We start from the raw sequence: 19,254 nt of genomic DNA, 5'->3' as shown, positions 1-19,254 counted from the left end.
CCCCCTGGCAGAGGGATTGGTGTCCCTTATGTTGCAATTCCGTCCCTGTCTAAGTTGGAGGGATGTTCAGCACATAATTGCCTTCACAGCCACAAAGGTAACGCTGATAATAAATGACCATGATATATCAGTTATCTGATCTCTAAGTGTCTATACTTTTGAAGCTCCTCTGTATATCAGAGCTAGAAAGCTATATCTGAATCTCACGCAACCCCTAGTGGCAGCTCATGCGCCACACTTTGGGAATCCCTGCTGTAAAAGGTTAAAGATAGTGAAAACATAGCTATGTGTTTGGCATGGTTGGACGACTCTCATGGTCGTACATCAGCTCTGGGTTTGCTTATATCCTCAACTCTTAACTTTTGACCCCAATGGTGAGGTTTGAGTCAAAAAGTCGTTTGTATAAGAAATGTGCCAGGTCACTATGAAGATGACCCCTGCTGAGTGACAAGTCGATAGTGATCCTTCTGCATATATATCTGTATGTAAGTGTGAGAGAAATTTAAAAATATTGTGTATTCATTGTTTTAACAGTGTGACAACAATGCAGACTGGAAGGTAAACGGAGCTGGTTTCCTTCATAGCCACCAACATGGCTTTGGACTTCTAAGCGCCTGGAGACTTGTCAATGCAGCCAGTGTAAGTGCACTATTAACTAAGAATCACCGAATGTTTTTACTTCTAATATTTTGCTCTTTACAGGTCTGGGAGTCTGTGCCATTTCTTGTATCTTATCAGAGCCCAGTAATACTAGAGGCACAGCCCATCCCTTCTTACCCAGATGAGCTGATTCACACTTGGAACGGTATGTGTCTGTTCCTCAGTGATTTAACGCTGCCCTGCTTATCTTGCTTTTTCCATCTGTTCCATCATGCTGCTGAAGCACAAAGAGAAAACACGTACAAAAAATTAGCCCACGTTTATATCCTTTGTACACAGAAACACACATAGTACTAGGAACAGCAATACCTGTAAGAATGGGCAGTTTACTCTGGTATACATTAAGACCAGAGACGTCCAACAGAAATGCAGTGATTTTCTAAAGATTCTAGGGTCTAAATAGATTAGAGAAAACTAATGGGAATCATGTTTAGGAGAAGTTCTTAAGATTACATAAACATTAGCCTTCCTCAAAGATACCAAATACAAAACAGGAGTATCACAAAACTCCTTATAGACAATATTACTTTGAATGGGTAGAGTAATGATATCCTTTTTAGGAGATTTTTTAACTAGATGTAGGAGTATGAAATGTCAGGCTTCTACTAACCAGACTGTTCCCTCTGTTCTTCAGTATCTGCCTCTGACCTGAAACAATCCGTACTGGAAACATTGGAACATGTAGCTGTGACTGTGACAGTAACACATCCTTGTCGTGGCAACTTGGAGCTAGTGCTGGTCTGTCCCAGCGGAATGATTTCAGTCATCGGTGCACGCCGAGCCATTGACAGGTGGATATGCACACATACTGTACATACACTACATGTACTCATGTTTAATAGATAACATATATTGTTTGTTAATACAGAGAGGGTAAATATGGGAATATATTAGTATTATTATATTGAGCTGTACCTGTCAGTGTGACCATCCTGTTGTACGTGCACATAGGGACTCCTCAGGTTATCAGGACTGGACTTTCTCCACGGTGCGCTGCTGGGGCGAGAGAGCAGAGGGCCAGTACACCCTTAAGATATCTGACCACAGTAAGTGTTTCTACACACAATACAAAATGTAAACGGTTTTGAAGGAGGACCCTTTCATACCATATAAATAGTGACTTATATTTGAGACATTCATACATTTTCTTAAAGGAATTTTGGTGGAGGGCTGTTGGTAAAATAATAGATCTGTTTTAAGCCTAAGGTGCCCCCTGCTCCTTTTCCTTTCCTTAATGACCATTGTCCATAAACCCTCAGACTACACTAACACTTGACCTCTTACAGAGGACATGTCTTCTAAGAGGTGTGCCTCTATGGGGATGTTAAAGCAGTGGAAGCTGACTCTTTATGGCTCCTCTATGACATTCAACGAGGTCCAACACAGACAGAGGTAGGACCTGAAAGATTTTCGTCTTTTTTTGTTTTTACAACAGATATAGTAATTGTGCATTTGAGACTTTTAAAAGTATTACTTTGAGGTACTGAGTATGCTCCTGTAAGATGTTTGTTGAAGGGCCCTGCTCAAGGTTGAAAAAGAAATAGATGCAGCAAATCCAGCTTTTTAAAATTTTGTATAGCATGGTGTAGCACTAGTTTTAGGCTCCAATTATTAACTGCACAAGGAACCAAAACGTACTTCTAAATATTCATATATTTTAATGTAGATGTTATTGGAAACATATTAAATCCATAAAATAAAACAAACAGTGAGTAGTGTGCCACCATGGAAGTCTGAATACTGACCAGCTCTGTTTTGATCTGCAGGCTGGTTGAGGAGGCTATGAGTGGCAAGTTTCTGGATGACAGCTTCTCTCTTCCTTGCCCTCCTGGTCTGAAAATTCCACCGGAGACTGTTAGCCCTTTTACCTCCAACAACTTAAAGGTATATATTAAGTTAACATATTTTTTATATATATTATATACATATTGTATTGTTTTATTTACCTGCATAATATTTAAAAAAATACAATAAAGTGAAATAACTCTGGTTCCCTCCACCCTTTCCCCCTGCCCCCCCCACACAATAGTTTTTGCTTCTGTTAGGCTGCTTCGCACTCTTCTGGTCACTCTACTACACCTCAGAGGTCATATTGTCCAAACTAGACCTCCGGGACCTTTGTTGCAAGCGTGAGAGGAAAAGAGGTCAGTGTGTGAGAAGGAGACGTCAAGGAAGACGAGTAGAGGACGCAGTCAGAGAGGAGAAGGAAGTGGCAGTGGACTCAAGGGTGGAAATGCAAGGAATTTTTAATTCTGAGGAACACATTTCAACAGAGACTGACTGGGGACAAAGCAGTGAGGTTTATGCACTGAGTCAGTTTGGACACGGACAGTAACACAGTCTTTGGAACAGTGACGATGAGAGACGGCTGAACTGTATGTCCAAAGGATGTAAAGAGTGTTATTTACCACAGGCCACACACAGGCTCAACATTCTGACTTTATACAGAATACTGTGTGTTTAGACACATCTGTGTGAAAGTACTGTATGTGTGCAGCAAATGTCCGCTGCTAATGTTGGTGCTGTGCTCCTCTGTAGCAGTATTTGGTTAGAGTAAAATGCACAGAGTTTGAGGAGCAGTAACCATATGATTGTTTATAAAGGGAGAGGGGCTTTGTTCATGGTTGATTGTATTTTTGGATGGGGACTGATTTGATTTTTTTTTTTTAATGTCTTGCAGTGTGGATACATTTGAAATGATATTTTCTAGACAGGAATTAATATTACGGGATGAGATTATATATATAATATGTATATAAGTATGTACATATGTATTTATTTATAGCCATTTTATTATTTGTTAATAAATGACAACATTTGTAAGACTCTCCACTGTGCCTTTAATGTACTGTAACACCCATAATTATTGCTACAGATGTTACAGTCACAAATACATGCAATATTTATTGTAGGAATGTGAAAATGTGCAATAAAATGGTTTCTGTAATAAAATTAATTATTACTCCACTTTCTCAATATATATTTTGCGATACAAAATGTGGGCTCAATTTTTGTATAGTGTGTTTTAATGTTACCATGGTGCTGTTGTCACTTCACTTTGTCATCATAATCTTATCTGACTGTAGTGCAGATGCACCTGTTATTGGATTTGATATCCGTGGAGTAAACAGTGGTCATAGAGCTTACAACGGTCTAGGAAATGATTAGAGCAATTATCAATTTAATTTTGAAAAAGCACAATTCAACATTGAGGACTATTGACTGTGGTGGGCCCAGGAAAAGTGTCAGGCTCAGTTCTTACCAATATACTGTTCAGATTAGTAAGTCTGGTCAGATGTCATTTTTATATCCTCATATATAACATAACATAGCATATTAGAGTATGTTGCAGGTGCATCCGTTTTTAAAGGTGTGTGTGTGGGTGTGTGTGTGTGTGTTTATACCTGTATCTCCTTGTCTGTGTCTTTTCTTCAGGGTTGATTGCTCACTACCAAATACTGTTGGGATTTGGTCCTGGTCCTCAAACTTTCCCGTCCTCTCAGAAACCTGACCTACAGACAAGGTCACATTTGTTAATGTAATGTACACTGTCATTTCCCAGCCTGGGATCAATAAAGTACATCTATCTAGATATCTTTATCTATTTATATCTATTTATTACACTGTGTTCTCAGATACTCAGATAAATCTTAAATTTCATCAAATCTTAACTTTTAGTTGTACAACATTAAATATTCGAGAAAGACAAAAGTTCCAATATGAGGAGTAAACATTCAAGAAGTCATATTTTTCCTGTTCAAGTGAACAGAACACTGAAAATATCACATTTATATCAAAATCAGGATAACGTAACGTAAAATTCCAATAATGAATAACGAATGAATTATGGGATAGGTAAAATACCAAAGACTGCAGGCAGTGAGTTGTTTTCTGAGATATAGATAAGAATTCCTACTAGTTACTTTAAACTAACATTTATTTAAAGTAAATTCCTTCTGTTAAAAGTTATCGTTTACAAGCTCATCTATAACTATTATTAAAATATAATCATATAATTCATAGCATGAGAGCAGCTAAGGATAGAACACGTTTCTCACCGTTTTTCTGCGCTTCAAGCCGAGGATGCAATGCTGGGGTTTGTAGCGGCTCACAAAATTAGCATTAGCATGGGCGATATGTTAACGGTCATTCTTTTTCCAATAAACGATCCGCCTCACCGATGTAACTCGTCCCCTTCATTCACTCACTCAGCTACGGACTCTCAGCAAGTTAGTGAAATGGTTAATTTCCTTCTTTCCCGCTGCTGATATTCAAAAGGACGGAAGAAACACTGCGTCCGCACTTCACCTCCACATTGACAAGCTGGACGTGACCTGTGAAGCTCCTGATTGGCTGTTGAGGTCTAGACCTCCTTGACCCCAAGTGGTGCATTCAAGTATAATAGGACATTTGGTGTGTATAATTAAAGATTGGTTGAATTCACACTTTCTTTTAATCGGTCTCTTATTATGTTTTTGTCACCGGGACTACACACATGTTTTAATTTAAAGTGTCGTGTACGGTGTTCCATGGGCTTAAAAAGTTTGATCAATTTCACATCGTGTCACCAGTCGACCGCTGTGATGTGTAATTTGAGAGACAAAATTAAAATAAAACTGGTTTTATTTTAATTTTACAACATCACCATAATACTGGAATTTCGAATTACAGTTTTAAAAAATTCAACAAACTAAAATAAAATAAATTTAATCTAATATTCAATATTTATTGAGCAACAGAGAGCCGCAGCAGAGGGATGAGAGAGCCACATGCACTTCTTTCACAAGCTCTCTCTCTCTTTTTCTCTCCTTCTAGTAGTTTAATAAGGATACATATGTCAACAGATTAGAGAGAAACATTTTATTAAGTAACCAATGCTTTATTATTTAAAAAAAGAGTGTAACAGTAACAAAGTTACAGGCTTATGGATCGGTGATCAGGTGGTTTTACAAGATCTGGCGGGGTCTTCCATAGCTCATCCCCCCTTGACTGGCTCCCTTATTGGACCCCATCTGTAGGCCAATCACACCTTTCCCTGCCTTCAGCTGCTCGTCACTGAAGTCTCTCTTGTTTTCTTGCGCTTTCCTGCAACACACACACACACACACAAATAAAGATACTAATAATACCTCTAGTGTTCCACTGAGGACATTTATTCCAGTTTTTCCACGTACTTGAAGAACCAGTTAGGGTCCCCATTGTACGTTCCCTCATCCTTGGTGATGGCCAAACTGCCGAGAGCTGACAAGGTCCTTTGCACAGCTGCCAGGTCCTTACCTTCAACAACAAACCACAGACTCTATATAAAAAATCATATAGTTATCTAGTTTTTTTTGTTAAAAAGAAAAAGAAAAAAACGTAGAATGGAGTTTTTTAATGACTGCTTGACTGTACAATCTGAGACTCATCTCTGAACTGGCCAAACAAAATTATTATTATTTATACTAATCTGACATTTTTTAACCAAACAAAGGAGAGAGGTCACTGAATTTCTCTAACCTTCCCAGAGGTCTACAGTCTGGAACATATCTGTCTTGGTGACACCGTACTTTTCTGCAGCACTGAGAAACTGGGAGATCTGCTCCATCTGCTTGAAGGCCATGGATGAACCCTGGATCTTCTTTACAGGTTTGTCTCCAGAAAACAGACTATTAATCAGCTCACTCAGGACCTAGGAGGCAGCAGGGATATTCAGAAGAAAAGGAAAAATTAAGTCTGGAAGAGAAACACAGACAGTGATTCTCAATCGATAATCCAATCTCATTTAATTGTTCTGAAAACTATTACTTATTTATTGCAAATTATTTTTCTTTGTTAATCAATGCATAGTGACAGTACGAACAGATCCACTAGATGGCAGCAGATGGCTATGATAACTTGAAAAAAGAATCAGCGCTTCTGAAGGAAGTCTTTCTACAATTCCTGGGAGTTTATCAGTGTTGTCTTCAACAGAACAGGCCGAGATTTTACAATAAATTGTGAGTAAATATAAATTAAAACATATTTATATTTAATTTCATATATTTTTCTGAGATTTTTGTTTGGTGATGTGCTTGGTGATGGGTTTTTTTTTCCAAATGGAAAATATGTGCTGTGGCTCAAAAAAGGTTGGGAAACACAGAGATAAGGCATACTTACACATCCGTCTTTCAGCCATGCTTGAAAGCCTGTTTTGCCAGGCTCCGGCCTTCCCACACAAGTTCCACACTGACGACTGATCCATTCCACCAGGATCTGCTCCAGCTCAGTGTCATACTTGCTGTCTATTTTATCCTGAACCTGGCGACTCAGGCCAAATGATGGACCTTTATTAGCCATGCCAACAGGCTGTAAATGTATGGAGGGATGAAAGCAATAAGAAGCAACGATTATTGAGAGAATGCAAAGGGTGAAGAACAAGAAACAAACATAACAAAAATAATCATCCCAGTCCAAAGTACTATTGTTTGTGGAAAATACAAGAAAGCAACCAAGTTTCATATTGCGATGTAAACATTGTCTACAGAAACATGCTGCTGTGCAAATATTGTTGAGATCATTTGCTGAGGTCAATCTGAACCATTGACAACATGCGTGACAACAGTGATTTGTAAGCATCCATGATAAGCACATCATTGAAGTTCTCTGTCCTGAATAGTGCCATTGTAATTGTGTCCAGATCTGCGTGCATAAAAAGTTCATTTTCAACCTTACCTTTTTTATACCCAGACCTAAAGCAAACACACACTACTGGCAGCACATTATACTGTAGCTGTTGTGTATAAAGGGCCAGCAGCCAAGTGAACAACCTGTATCAAAACACATAGACTATCCAACCTTTGCAGCCATTGTGATGTCTGGTCACTTCAACCCCTGTTCCTAAGGAGGTTTAAATGTTAAAGGTTTAAGCCGGTACTAGAACATAGAATTAGAACTTCAATATAAAAGTGTGTGTGTGTGTGGGGGGTATCTAGCACAGCGGTAAACAATAAACTAGGGATTTTTAGTATTTAGTTATTCATTGTCAAATCCAAAATTAGGGTTATATTTTCATATAAGATATTTAGAACCAGATTTTACACAGAAAGTCAAACTAAGTAGTACTGTACTTGTACTGAATGGAAATTAAAAAACAATCCTTGTACAGATATTAGCAAAATCTGTACTAATTATAGCAGAGTTAGAAAAAAGAAAAAATGTCCCAATCTGTAACCAGTTTGAACAATTCTTATATTTCGCACCTGTCACCATGTCCTGTTATGTTGGTCATAAATGTGTTTAATTCAGTTTATTACAGGACCAGAGAATAACAACTGCCTAGTCTTACCACGTCATCGGTTTTCTCCAATTTCGTCAAAATGTCTAGACTGCCTTCAATGAAAGCAACACTAAACTCTGTGGCACTGTAATAAAAATAACAAAACATAACCTTCAACGATTCAGCTTTATTGTCGATGCATACACCATTATACCATGATATGGCGGCTTTTTGTTTTCCCTTGCTCAGTAAGAAGACAGGTGTGAGCAGCATTGGTCAAGGAGTGCTGTCACGACACAAGCATAAAGAGTGACCAAAGTTTTCTGAGGAACGGCTTACTGGTGATAATCAATATTGATGTTGACATTAACGGTGTGGTCCTGTTTCCTGTTAACTAATGTCTTGTGACATTGTTAATGATAAAATGACTGGTTATGTATAATGTATTTTAAAGCACATCAATGTGAAGACAAAACCATCTACAGCTTTACCAAACAGTTACTAAACTGAATTTACCACTTTTATTTGTAATGAAACCAGCTTTTATATAATACATTACCATCATCTATAGAAAAAAAATCAAAATTATTAGAAAATAATGCAACAAAAATGTTTATATACATATATTAAGTGATTAAGAGTGATACTGTACTGTTAAAATAATAAAAACATTTCTGAGCAGTGAGAGTTTTGCTCTGTGACTGACTTTAAAACCCTTCTGAATACAAACGTTTGCACATTTAAAACAATGAATGTATTTCTGCATTTCTGTCTCCTTTAAAACACCAAACGCAGCCTTTAAATACAAAGGCTGTTGTTGTCTTTAAAATGGAGCTGAGGGCCTTTGTGTCGAGGTATTTCTCTTACCACTAAGTACAACAGGAAAATACAAAGACATTTCCCTTTGAAAAGTGTGAAATATAAAGTATAACATTAACTTCATAAGTGGTCCGTACGTTACAGGCTTAGACTTGTTTTTCCAGTTAACCACTTATCGCAGGTCTGAACTATCTCCAGAGATACTCTCCTGAACATGACTGTCGCAATTATTAACTCAATCATTTAACAGAACATAACCAAACTGAGTCACTCGGCCAGCGAGGAAATATACAGCCCGCCCACGCTGAAAGCTGATTGGCCTATTAGGCAGAATCGGCAAATCAGGATGAAGGTATAGATACACACCGTCCATAGACAGCCACATGAAAAAACAAACACTCCACACCCACATTCGAACCTACAGTTGGATTAGGGTGTCTGGTCCCCATCCCTAATCGTCATGTTTCTGGGACACATTGAAGCCTAGATCTTATGGCTGTAAGGCATGTACGCTTACCACAACTGTTATTGTGAACTGATTTCTATACTAACCTACTTCATATAAACCGACTATAGTTTGACTAAAATGTTTGGCCCGTTTTGTATTACGAGATATTTCTATAAAAGTAAACAAAAAACTCTGTGTTAATGTATTTGTACCGACAGAACTGTATTAACCCTGTAACGAGCGTTAACTCAGTGTAATGCCGTGTGTATGCTGCCACACCACTGACAATGTTTATGTTATGATTCTTCCACAGACCAGCGACGAAATGCATATCAACATGTTTACGTCACTGTACTTGCTTTTACTGCCTTTTAAACGCTTGGCATTTCCTTTTCCAGCATCACTGTGTACTTGAGGAGGTGTGGTTTCCTTCTATGAAGTCATGCTCCTGAACTCCATTCAAGTCAGGAGCTAATTTACTAGTTAAATTAAAAGTGTTCATTGAATTACCACTACTAACGAGAAGTGTTTTGTTTTTTCTGGTTTAACAAGATTTGCTGTAATGGTAAATGACAGTCTGGCAGCATATTACAATAAAAACTTGTGTCTAACCCATGCCAAATCTGGTAAATTATTTTAAACTCTGTCAAAATGTGATGTTTAAGTACAGATGTATTTGTATGTATCTGTATCTAACACATATTACATCAGTAACATGCCATATATGGTCCTGGTGACCAACCCTAAAACCTTGTAACAAAACACTTTGTTGGTCTTTGACCATCCAATTAGCTGAGTTCTCTTTGTTAGCAGTAAAGAAAGAAATACTTACAGTAATACAAGGCACTGGTCTGCTGGTCACTGGTGCAGTGTGTGGATGACCGCGGTGGTTGACTGTGAAGTTTTTCTATATGCTCCTTAGGAACCTCCCTCTCTAAACTGTCACTTTAAAAGGAGTAGATGAGGTGAAATGACTTCACTACAATGTGGACTGAAAACGACAGTGAGGGGAGAGGGGTGTAGGAGGAGGATGGAGAGAGGGAAAGGAAAAATAGGAAACTTTATCCTTAAATAGGCATGGCTTTTCAGCCGTACCCTCACCGTGTCTTTGCATCTCTGGTTTGAAAGCCCAGCCTTATTTGGGCAGAGATGTTGCACAGAGAGCCGGAGAAAGACTGCAGCCAGGCAGAGTTTGTTTGGTTGGTATGAATTCTTCAAATACTTTCACCATAAACCCTACTTAATTTAAAGGAAAGTATTGTAACAAGGACAATAAAGTGGAAGACAGTTGATGCAGATGTAGAAATAGATTAGACGATGGTTTCTAAGTTGTTATTCTTAGTAAAAGGCTTTCTAAACACTGTTTAATAAACACCACACTCACTGTGACTTGATCAAAGTGACATAGTGTGAACTTACTTTCCATAACTCTTTTACAACTGCTAGTTAGCTGTTTGTGAGCATAAAACATACTAACATCAATAGTTTTGAAAAGACTCTCACTTGGGGATGTTGTATGAAACCAAAGCTCAGACTAAGAAGGCAGACTCTGAGGTTTCCCAAAAAACTACCACTGGAACAGTGTTGCTCTGCTCTCCTCACTGTTGACATTCTGTTGACGTCAGCAGACATGACACAGTACCTGTAGAGCGTTGTATGACTAATGTGAAAGGTCAGTTAGAATTTCTCAAGTACAACATGAAGTAGAAGATCTGACTTTTCACTAAAGCACCCAGAGCCTGGGTTTGATCAGGTGTCCACCTCAACACAGCCACAGGCTGTTGTAGAGTAAACACTGAGAGATTGAGCTTCTGTGTAATCAGGGCAGGGCTGCCTCTTTACTGATGTCTAGTTTGGATCACTGATCACCTGGACCCTGCCATACTGGAGCTGCCACATCACCCATATGAAGTCATTCCAGTCAAATTACAGAAGTGGTTTAACCCCATAACCTGTTAGAAATGAAAATGCCCTCTTAATAGAAATGTGTACATGTCAGTGTCATCTGAGCAGTGCTCCTGCCACGATGCTCCTGGCTATATTAATGCATTGGTCAACAAAAACAACCAATCAGGATGCCCATGTCTTGCCCAAACAGACTTGACAAACAGAATATTGTACATTTCCACTAGGTGGTAGCAGATTGTTTATTAATCTACCTGTTGTTGTTCAAACAATAAAATTAACCAGGCTTTGGCTATGCCACCAATGACAGCATTGGATAAATATCCGAAAAGTAAAGAAATAAACTATCAGAATTGGGTCCTGGAGAAAACAGTGATGTAGATGTGGTCAGAACAAAGCAAAAATGGTAAACTTATCTCACCTTTGGATTTACTTAAACTCGGGATATGACCAGTCTGACAGTTATTTATTTATAGTTACATTGTTTCTCACCAAAAATCTTCACTGAAAAAGTGAGTATTTTTAGTTAATTTAAATTACTCAAAATTACATTGCCGCCTGCACAACATATCTTACTGACCGACATAAGGGTACAATAAGCAAGGGCTCCATCTAGTGAGAAAACTCCACAACTACAGTTAAACGTTAAGTAGATATTTCAACGGACCACTTTAATCAAGGCTATAGTGCATCAAGCATCTGATAGTTTTGCTGGTTATATGTCACACCTGGTATATTTACAAATGTCATAAATACTGTGTGAACAACGGGATTGTTAAAACAAGAATCATACAAATATAACAATAGGTATTATACAATTTAAAAAAATGTAATTGCATTTTCATCATTCACATATTTAGTGGTGTTTCTTTTACATTCCCGTTTCAAATGCACCTACATGAAAATTATTTGTTTGTTATTAAAAGTACTTGAAGGACTTTATAACAATTAATTTCCTAGCTGCTGAAACTGAGTTTTTATCCAGTTGTACCTGGTCTCCTAGCTGATGTTGGACAGAACTGAGATCAGTTCTTCAAAGACAGTCTATAGTTGGTTGATCAGTGAGGTTTCTAAAAACACAATGACATGTCAAGATTCAAAAATGTTAAGGTGGCTAAGAAAAAAAGGGTGACATTCATAATACTCTCTATTTGCAGATTACTGAGAACCTTTGCTGGACTCTAAGCTTCAACTGTACTTGAGGCTCATTTTGGGAATTATATTATTATTAGTTGCTGATTATAATCAAGTTTTAAAGTGACGGTACATTAGACCCAGTGCATTTGATCAGATGTTCAAAAACTGACAGTGATGTTGACAGTACTGAGCATTTGCTGTTTGTCACTGTTCTCACCATCAGAACAAAGACTCACAACTGAGTTCTCACGTTCCACGTCTTATCATTTAGAAAATAAGTTTAAGACTAATGTTACACCTTTTAGCCTGCCTAAAAAGGACTGTCCTCCATTTTACTGTTCAGGACAACGTGTGAATGTAGGTCACCTGTTGTGGTACAGTAACCTAGAAAAGTTGATTTTCATGTGGGTCAGACCTTAATAATGTGAGCAGGAACCTAACATGTAAAGCTGACAACAACATAACAGATATTCAGAAAGAGTGAAAATGCCAATGTTTTGGTTGTAAAGGATTTTATCAGTTGATGTGAAAAGCTAGTGTGGCACATTGGTTGATTTCCTGTCACTATTTATTAGACAGAAGAAGTTACATATTCTCTCTGTATGGTTGTGGAATAGAACCACGTGTTCTCTTAACTAACTATGTGTGTGTGCCTGTTAATCCTTTTCTAAACTCCCATGGCACCGATGAGTTTCCTTTTTACAAAGTTCCAACTAACCTATTTTTCCAATTTTGTAGGTCATAGTATCAGGTGTAAATCTTTTCCATGCACTCAAGTGTCATGGGTGTAACAACAATGTTTTGAAGTGGTGATAATGTTATGTGATCACAAAAGACACATGTCTCAAAGAGATAAACAATAAAATGATCACAACAACTTTCCATAAGTCAATCTTTAAGTACCAACAAAAAGAGTGTTGAAATAAACCTTAATCTTTAGTATGTTATGTGTAGAGCATGTAAAAATATTTCTATTGTTCAATATTCAGGGATGGAGAGTGGAGTGGTATCAAGACAGCACTGACCTCCTTTTCCTGCTTTTGTTGGAGAGATGAATTAAATGTTTATTTGTCATTACTGCCACTGCCAGGGGAAGGTGTCTGGTTCTGTAAACACCCCAGAGTTATACACTTTAAAATAAGGCTACTGTTATTGTTACCCTTTCTATTCACAGTCTACATTCTACCCCAGGCTGACACTGACACAGTACTAATTGAACTCTATTACGGAATTGGTATTTGTTAATTAATCAGATGCTGACCTCATTGTTGTTTGGGCTGGGTGGATGCGTGGGGCCCTGGACACTGCCTCGGTCCGGCTCCCTCAGTCTGTGGTCCTGTTAGCTTCTGTCCTGTGTGCCAATCCCTTGCTAAGGAGATTAATAAGAAATACAATTATCCTTTTTCAAAACTCATATAACTGGGGAAAAAATGAGGTATGTACAGTCAACGCAGTCAAAGTTGTATCAACAAGACAAAGTAAAGCAGAACAAGTTTTCCAAATATTAATTGAAAAACCAAATTAAGTAACACACTGACGGAGCATTTTGGAAATGTGGGTAGAAAACTAAAACTGAAAACTGAGAGAAATGTCCAGCAGATCCAGGCTCAGTATTCAGCTGTCGGCCTCAGCAGACCACGACAGTGGACATGTCCTGAAGTCCTGCTCTGAACAACTGGCTCCTGTATTTACATAAATATTTAATCTCTCCCACAAGCAGGGTGTACTCCCAGTCTCAATGTCTGTATCGTTGACATCTCAAACCACCCTTATCACTTTCATCACATCCTCCCGGCCGGCCAACATAAACCCAATGCAATTTGCATACCGTCCAGGAATATCCACGGGCGACGCCATTACCCTTTGGATTCTAGAGGACTCTTTCTCTTGTGGACTCAGGGAACTATGTCAGAGTACTGTTTGGGGATCATTGCTGATGTGCAGAGTGACCTGGGACCGAACGTCTTGGTCTAGCTGGTGGATCTACAACTTCCTGTCTGACACACAACAGGTGGTCTGTCTGGGCCGTCAAACATCACCACCCTTCACTTTTAGCAAACAAGTCTAAAAATAACCAAATTGACTCTCAAAATAGACCAATATGGGAAAATTATTTATTTATTTTAAAGGAATTTATTTTAAATAGTTCTTCGCAGTCATTTCTTTAAATATTTTCGGGTTAGAAACAATGTTATTAATATATTAATATCACCAAGCCCTCTGGAAAAACTACTGGATAAAAAGAAATGTCAAAGAACGGTTATGTTTCAGCGTTTCAGTTTTTGGTACCTGGCTCTCCTGAAAATTCACAGCATGGAAGTGAAGTCTTTTATAAAATAATATAAAATAAGAAAATAAATTAAAATTATAACATAAAAGAGCTCTTAAAACGTGCACTGACCGTTGAGACAGCAGATTGCTGCTCCACGGGGTGCACGACCCTAGTCCGCAGGGGTGATGCGTTAAGTGACCGTAAAATAAAATACGAATTTTACGTGATATGTTCTTCAATTCAACACAAATAGTTGATGAAGCCATTTGTGGCTCCAGTGGACCTAACCTGTTAAATTAACAATACACCAGATGTGTGAAACTGGACAAAAATGAATGAAGAGAATGCAGAGAATGAAGCCAAACCACTGGTTGCTCGTTTAAATAGTCTTTATTCGCTTTATTGCAGAACCACTAAATGTTACAGTTCTCCCATTGGTTATTCTGACAGTGAACAGATAGAAACAGAAGACATGATGGAAAAGCATTGCACACAAATCTACAGCTTGAATATGAGTACATTCTAAGGACTGCAGAGTAAAGGACATTCAGGGGTCGTCAGTAAATACAGAACAGGATTTTCTTTTCCATCTAGTAATTCACAAAACACAAATTTTCCTCACTGAAAGGAGACGTGAAAGGAAAAAAAGGGGAAAAGATTTATTATTGACACATACACTGACATTGACAATAAACAAAGTAGATAATAAAGCCTATTTGTACAGACAGACTAAATAATGTGTCTTCTCTGAAATCTTAAAATTTAAATCCCATTGCCATCATATCAGAAAACCCAAGCATCAGCTACATTTTTTCTAACTTAAGCAGTAGCATATAAGAGGAAACCAGAGAAAGTGTTATAGTGGCTGTCATTATCGCAAAGGAAACATCCAACAGGCAACTCCACAGCCACTCGGTCCCCAGCTCTCAGATGGAGTGCGACAGCGATAGTGGCGCTGTCCTCCTGGTCCTGCATATTTATTTCTCTGCTTCCTGCCAGCGTTACACCATTTATCTGCAGGTTGACACAGGCAGCCAGGGAGTTACCAGGAGAACCAGCATCACTGGACACAGTGACCGCAATGCTGTAGACGCCAGAGTGAGGAACGGTGAAAACACCAGTGTCAACACTGTAAGCACCCCCGAGGTTTATGAAGACGTCCTTGTACTCGATGAGCCTTTCATCGCGGAAGGGACCATTGCAGAACAAACCACTGTGACTGGTCAGTGCTGCAGAGAAGGCCGTCCGGCTGTCTGAACACACAGGGGACAGAGGCAGGCTGGACGTGAAGCTAAAATTAGAATGCATCCAAATTGTTCCAGACAATAGACACTCATTCTCCTACCTTTGGCACTGGTCAGAGCATCGTCTGTCTTGGCCAGGTCCTTCTCAAACTCATTGAGTTTAGTGTCAAAGTATGTCTTCATTCTGTCTATTTTCTGCTGCATCAGGCAGCAGCCACAGGAGATCTGGTCGGTAAGACACACTGACGGCACACATGTTCAAACACACACGTGCAGCAGGTTTATAAACAGGCCACAGCTGTTTTGACCTTGTTTAATTTCTAAACAAAAGAATCCAAGTCTATCTTGTTTGCACAGCTGAAATGTACAAAACCTGAACAATTTATAAAAAATTAAATAAAATGGAATCTTCAATTTGAAAACTCACCATTGTCCATCTGATTCCCAGGTCCATTCCAGAAAAACTTGTTGGCCTTGACCAGAGCTGATCCCAGCAGACACAGCAGTACCACAGCTAGGAACCCTGAAAAAACCATTAGAACACTGATTCCACAACATATTTACATGAACATGTTTGACTTCCAGCCTGTGAAAAACATGGACTCTAAAGCAAAATATTGAAGATGACGTGAAGCTTTACCTTTCATGGTTCTGTCTGGATAATTATAGTGACTTTGAAAGCACCAGAGTTAGGATGGACGTGTGAGGAGTCAACGGTCACAGCTATATTTCTTCCATCCGTTCTTTGAACTGACTCCACCTGCTTTTACTCTATTGGCCTTCCCTCAGTCTATTCACACCTGCAAATGTATACATTGTGTACTTTCTCACACACACAATTCCAAAAGAGAATAGAAGAAAAGTAACAAAACACTACAGTAAAAAGTAGACTTGAATACCGAACAAATGCTTCAGCAGCGGCTGAGTAAACAGTAACGCCTTTAATAAGTATTATTATAACCTGTATGTGAACATTTTGACCAGAAGAAGTAGAAAATAATGATTAACAACATTTCATGACTGACTATTTTAAGTCTGCCTTGATGGTTAATTATTGAAAATATTTGGGTATTAGACTAATGTCAGATAGTTCTTACAAATGCAGGTTGTCATAGGGATACAGAACTGAAGATAAAAAATCTGAATTGATAGAAGGTGTTGAAGCTCCACAAGCCTTTCTGGGGCCATGAGCAGGATTCAGCCTCATCACCACCTCAGCAGCAGGTGTTCACTTCATCGTTGTTACAGTGTGTTTTAGGTGCACTAGCATTTGTATTATCTGTGGTTTGTATTATACTGGAGTCATTCTGGTTTATAACCTCACACAGGTAGAAAAATTCACAACATTTATCTTACATTAATTTGCACTTTTAAATATTTAGATGTTTAGATTTAGATGTATAGGTGTGGCACAGTGAACTATTTCAAAGTAACACAACACGTTAGCCAAATAAGTGTTGTTTAATCCGTTTTATTTTTTATTATTATTATTATTTAATTTTCATGTCATTATAATGTTGTTTACATAATTCTGTTTTTTTGTTTCTTGTATTGTCCCAACATTTCATCAGTTTTTGGGTCGTGCTGGTGGATTCAGGGTCCAAGGTGGCTGTTTAGTTGGCTTATGTCTTTTATTATACCCTTGGTTTAACATGCTGAATTAAACAATTCTCTTATTAATTTGTGACAGTCAATATTTATTGACATTTAAAGGGGCACAAATTATATATATATATATATATATATATATATATGCAGAAGCACAACTATTAGAGTGGAAATTAAAAAAAGTTCCAACACAGATTTTTCTTCACCGTTCTAGTTTATTGTCTAATAATTCTACAGATTCCTTCACATATCATTTGTCAAATATCAAAGAACAATCAAACGACCTCAAAGTAAAATGACACTTTGTTTTGTTGCCACAGTCTTAAGTAGTAGCGTACAGGAGAAAACCAGTGAAAGTGTTATAGTGACTTTTATTATCACAGAGGGAACATCCAGCAGGCAACACCACGGCTACCTGATCTCCAGCGTTCAGATGGAGAGACAGGACAACTGTAGCGCTGTCTTCTTTGTCTTGTGTGTTTTGTTCTTTGGGTCGGGCCACTACGACTCCGTTGACCTGCAGACTGGCACAGACTGTCAGTGCATTAGGGGGGATCGTACCACCACTGTACACAGTCAGGGCAATGCTGTAGACACCTGAGCGAGGAACAGTGAAAACACCACTGTCCACATTGTAGCCATTCCCAAGGTTGATGAACTCATCTTTATACGTGACCACCTTGTCGTCGTTGAAGGGGCCGAGGCAGAACCAACCAGGTTGGTTGGTGAGTGCAACAGAGAAGGCACTGCGACTGGCTGGATGTGCAGGGGAGTGAAAAAAAAACAGACTGGTTGGAATGTTGTAATTAAAGATAAGTTGTTTTTGTTTTTTTACAAAATGAAAACTGACACAAACCCTGACCTCTGAAGTTGTCCAGAGCATTCCTCGTCTTGGCCAGTTCCGTCTCAAGTTTATTGAGGCTTTGGTTGAAAAATGTCTCTACTCTTTGGATTTGCTGCTGCATCAGACAGCACCCACATGATGTCTGGTCTGTAAGACACACTGAAAGTACACAGAGAAAGAGTAGAAACACATTAGTTGTGTTTTCCAGCAGTAATAATAATAAGGGACCAGCAGTCAGTGTGACTGGGACCAGCAGTCAGTGTGACTAGTCAAGCAGCAGTGGAGAGACCAACCACTGTATTAAAACATCCTGAATTGTCATTTTAAAAACTGTTTCCTCACCATTGTCCCTACTGTCAAAAATGTCCATGCTTTTTGAAGGTCCAATCCAAGAGAACCTATTTGCCTGGAGCAGTGATGATCCTAGCAGACACAGAAGAACAGCCCCTGGAAACCAAAAGGAACAAGAACATCAATCCAGTCAGATTATATGATATTTTTTACCTCAACATTCGGACTCACCTGTCTACTGCATTCATTAACAGAGCATGAAACATGTTATTATCATAGTCAGTTTCACCTTTCATGTTTTCCATGGTAAAGTAGTTTGACTCGACCGATGTTATTGTGAACTGACGCAGTCGCCGTTTACTGCTACCTCGACACATACACTATATATATGTATATATATATGTGTGTGTGTTTCCCAGTAGTTCTTTATACATTAAGAACCTCCCCTACTGCCTCCAGAGACCATCCTTCTCATTCACACCTGCAAATGTATACATTTGTATGGTCACAGGCATTAACTATTGATCCTACAATAGAGCTTTGTGTCCAGTATGTAGGTCAGATAAGGCCCTTACTGTCAAGGCAACTGATATGTCGGTTCAAGTGCCACAGAGACAGTCGTTCATTGTGTTTTTAAAAAGGTTTATTGTGTTTTTGAATGACTGTTGTCAACTGAAACAAAACAGCTGTGGTTGTACAGATACTGACAGATAAATCAAGGAAATATTCTTTTATTAATGAAATACATATTTTAGTGTTAAAACAAGTCAATTTAATTTGTCTAGATTT

At 38.5% G+C, this 19,254-nt stretch overlaps 4 protein-coding genes and 1 long non-coding RNA gene across 7 annotated transcripts in view; 1 reads left to right on the top strand and 4 right to left on the bottom strand.

Annotated features, from left to right (window-relative positions):
- pcsk7 (proprotein convertase subtilisin/kexin type 7) overlaps positions 1 to 3,616 on the top strand; it is an 8,755-nt gene extending 5,139 nt beyond the window's left edge. Inside the window, exons 11-18 of the mRNA XM_017031897.2 lie at positions 12 to 97; positions 535 to 639; positions 703 to 805; positions 1,295 to 1,451; positions 1,612 to 1,706; positions 1,947 to 2,052; positions 2,427 to 2,544; positions 2,690 to 3,616. Coding sequence (XP_016887386.1) covers positions 12 to 97; positions 535 to 639; positions 703 to 805; positions 1,295 to 1,451; positions 1,612 to 1,706; positions 1,947 to 2,052; positions 2,427 to 2,544; positions 2,690 to 2,995 — 1,076 coding nt within the window. The 3' untranslated portion in view covers positions 2,996 to 3,616. The remainder of the gene's footprint in view (positions 1 to 11; positions 98 to 534; positions 640 to 702; positions 806 to 1,294; positions 1,452 to 1,611; positions 1,707 to 1,946; positions 2,053 to 2,426; positions 2,545 to 2,689) is intronic.
- LOC112486924 (uncharacterized) lies at positions 3,300 to 5,095 on the bottom strand. Its single transcript, XR_003049523.1, has 2 exons — positions 4,719 to 5,095; positions 3,300 to 4,172 (listed from the first exon to the last, which is right to left on the bottom strand). It is a non-coding gene; the product is annotated as an uncharacterized LOC112486924 (long non-coding RNA).
- A 410-nt stretch (positions 5,096 to 5,505) lies between these two features.
- tagln (transgelin) lies at positions 5,506 to 10,153 on the bottom strand. 2 transcript variants are annotated; one of them, XM_008309423.3, is made up of 6 exons: positions 9,997 to 10,127; positions 7,477 to 7,518; positions 6,799 to 6,987; positions 6,160 to 6,331; positions 5,835 to 5,937; positions 5,506 to 5,745 (listed from the first exon to the last, which is right to left on the bottom strand). In XM_008309423.3, the coding sequence occupies exons 2-6, from the start codon at positions 7,486 to 7,488 to the stop codon at positions 5,607 to 5,609; spliced, it is 615 nt and encodes a 204-aa protein (XP_008307645.1). In that variant the 5' UTR covers positions 7,489 to 7,518; positions 9,997 to 10,127; the 3' UTR covers positions 5,506 to 5,606. The 2 variants fall into 2 exon arrangements, with proteins under 2 accessions (XP_008307645.1, XP_008307647.1); XM_008309425.3 differs by lacking the exon at positions 7,477 to 7,518 and having other exon boundaries at positions 9,997 to 10,153.
- Positions 10,154 to 11,283: 1,130 nt separating this feature from the next.
- Positions 11,284 to 16,505, bottom strand: LOC103378309 (complement C1q-like protein 4). Of its 2 annotated transcripts, none has more exons than XM_025054942.1 (7): positions 16,363 to 16,505; positions 16,150 to 16,245; positions 15,824 to 15,964; positions 14,496 to 15,731; positions 13,468 to 13,575; positions 13,232 to 13,312; positions 11,284 to 12,139 (listed from the first exon to the last, which is right to left on the bottom strand). In XM_025054942.1, exons 1-4 carry the CDS (start codon positions 16,367 to 16,369, stop codon positions 15,298 to 15,300), a joined length of 678 nt encoding a protein of 225 aa, XP_024910710.1. In that variant the 5' UTR covers positions 16,370 to 16,505; the 3' UTR covers positions 11,284 to 12,139; positions 13,232 to 13,312; positions 13,468 to 13,575; positions 14,496 to 15,297. The 2 variants fall into 2 exon arrangements, with proteins under 2 accessions (XP_024910710.1, XP_008307704.1); XM_008309482.3 differs by having other exon boundaries at positions 14,608 to 15,731.
- Positions 16,506 to 17,541: 1,036 nt separating this feature from the next.
- On the bottom strand, positions 17,542 to 18,830 carry cbln20 (cerebellin 20). Its single transcript, XM_008309427.1, has 4 exons — positions 18,755 to 18,830; positions 18,517 to 18,621; positions 18,193 to 18,333; positions 17,542 to 18,086 (listed from the first exon to the last, which is right to left on the bottom strand). The coding sequence occupies exons 1-4, from the start codon at positions 18,768 to 18,770 to the stop codon at positions 17,653 to 17,655; spliced, it is 696 nt and encodes a 231-aa protein (XP_008307649.1). The 5' UTR covers positions 18,771 to 18,830; the 3' UTR covers positions 17,542 to 17,652.
- Positions 18,831 to 19,254: the final 424 nt, after the last annotated feature.

This window comes from Cynoglossus semilaevis, chromosome 4 (assembly GCF_000523025.1).
Source record: "Cynoglossus semilaevis isolate Cse_v1.0 chromosome 4, Cse_v1.0, whole genome shotgun sequence".
Lineage (NCBI taxonomy): Eukaryota > Metazoa > Chordata > Actinopteri > Pleuronectiformes > Cynoglossidae > Cynoglossus > Cynoglossus semilaevis.
Note: the sequence above shows the minus strand (reverse complement) of the source record. Positions and strands in the feature narration are given on the sequence as shown.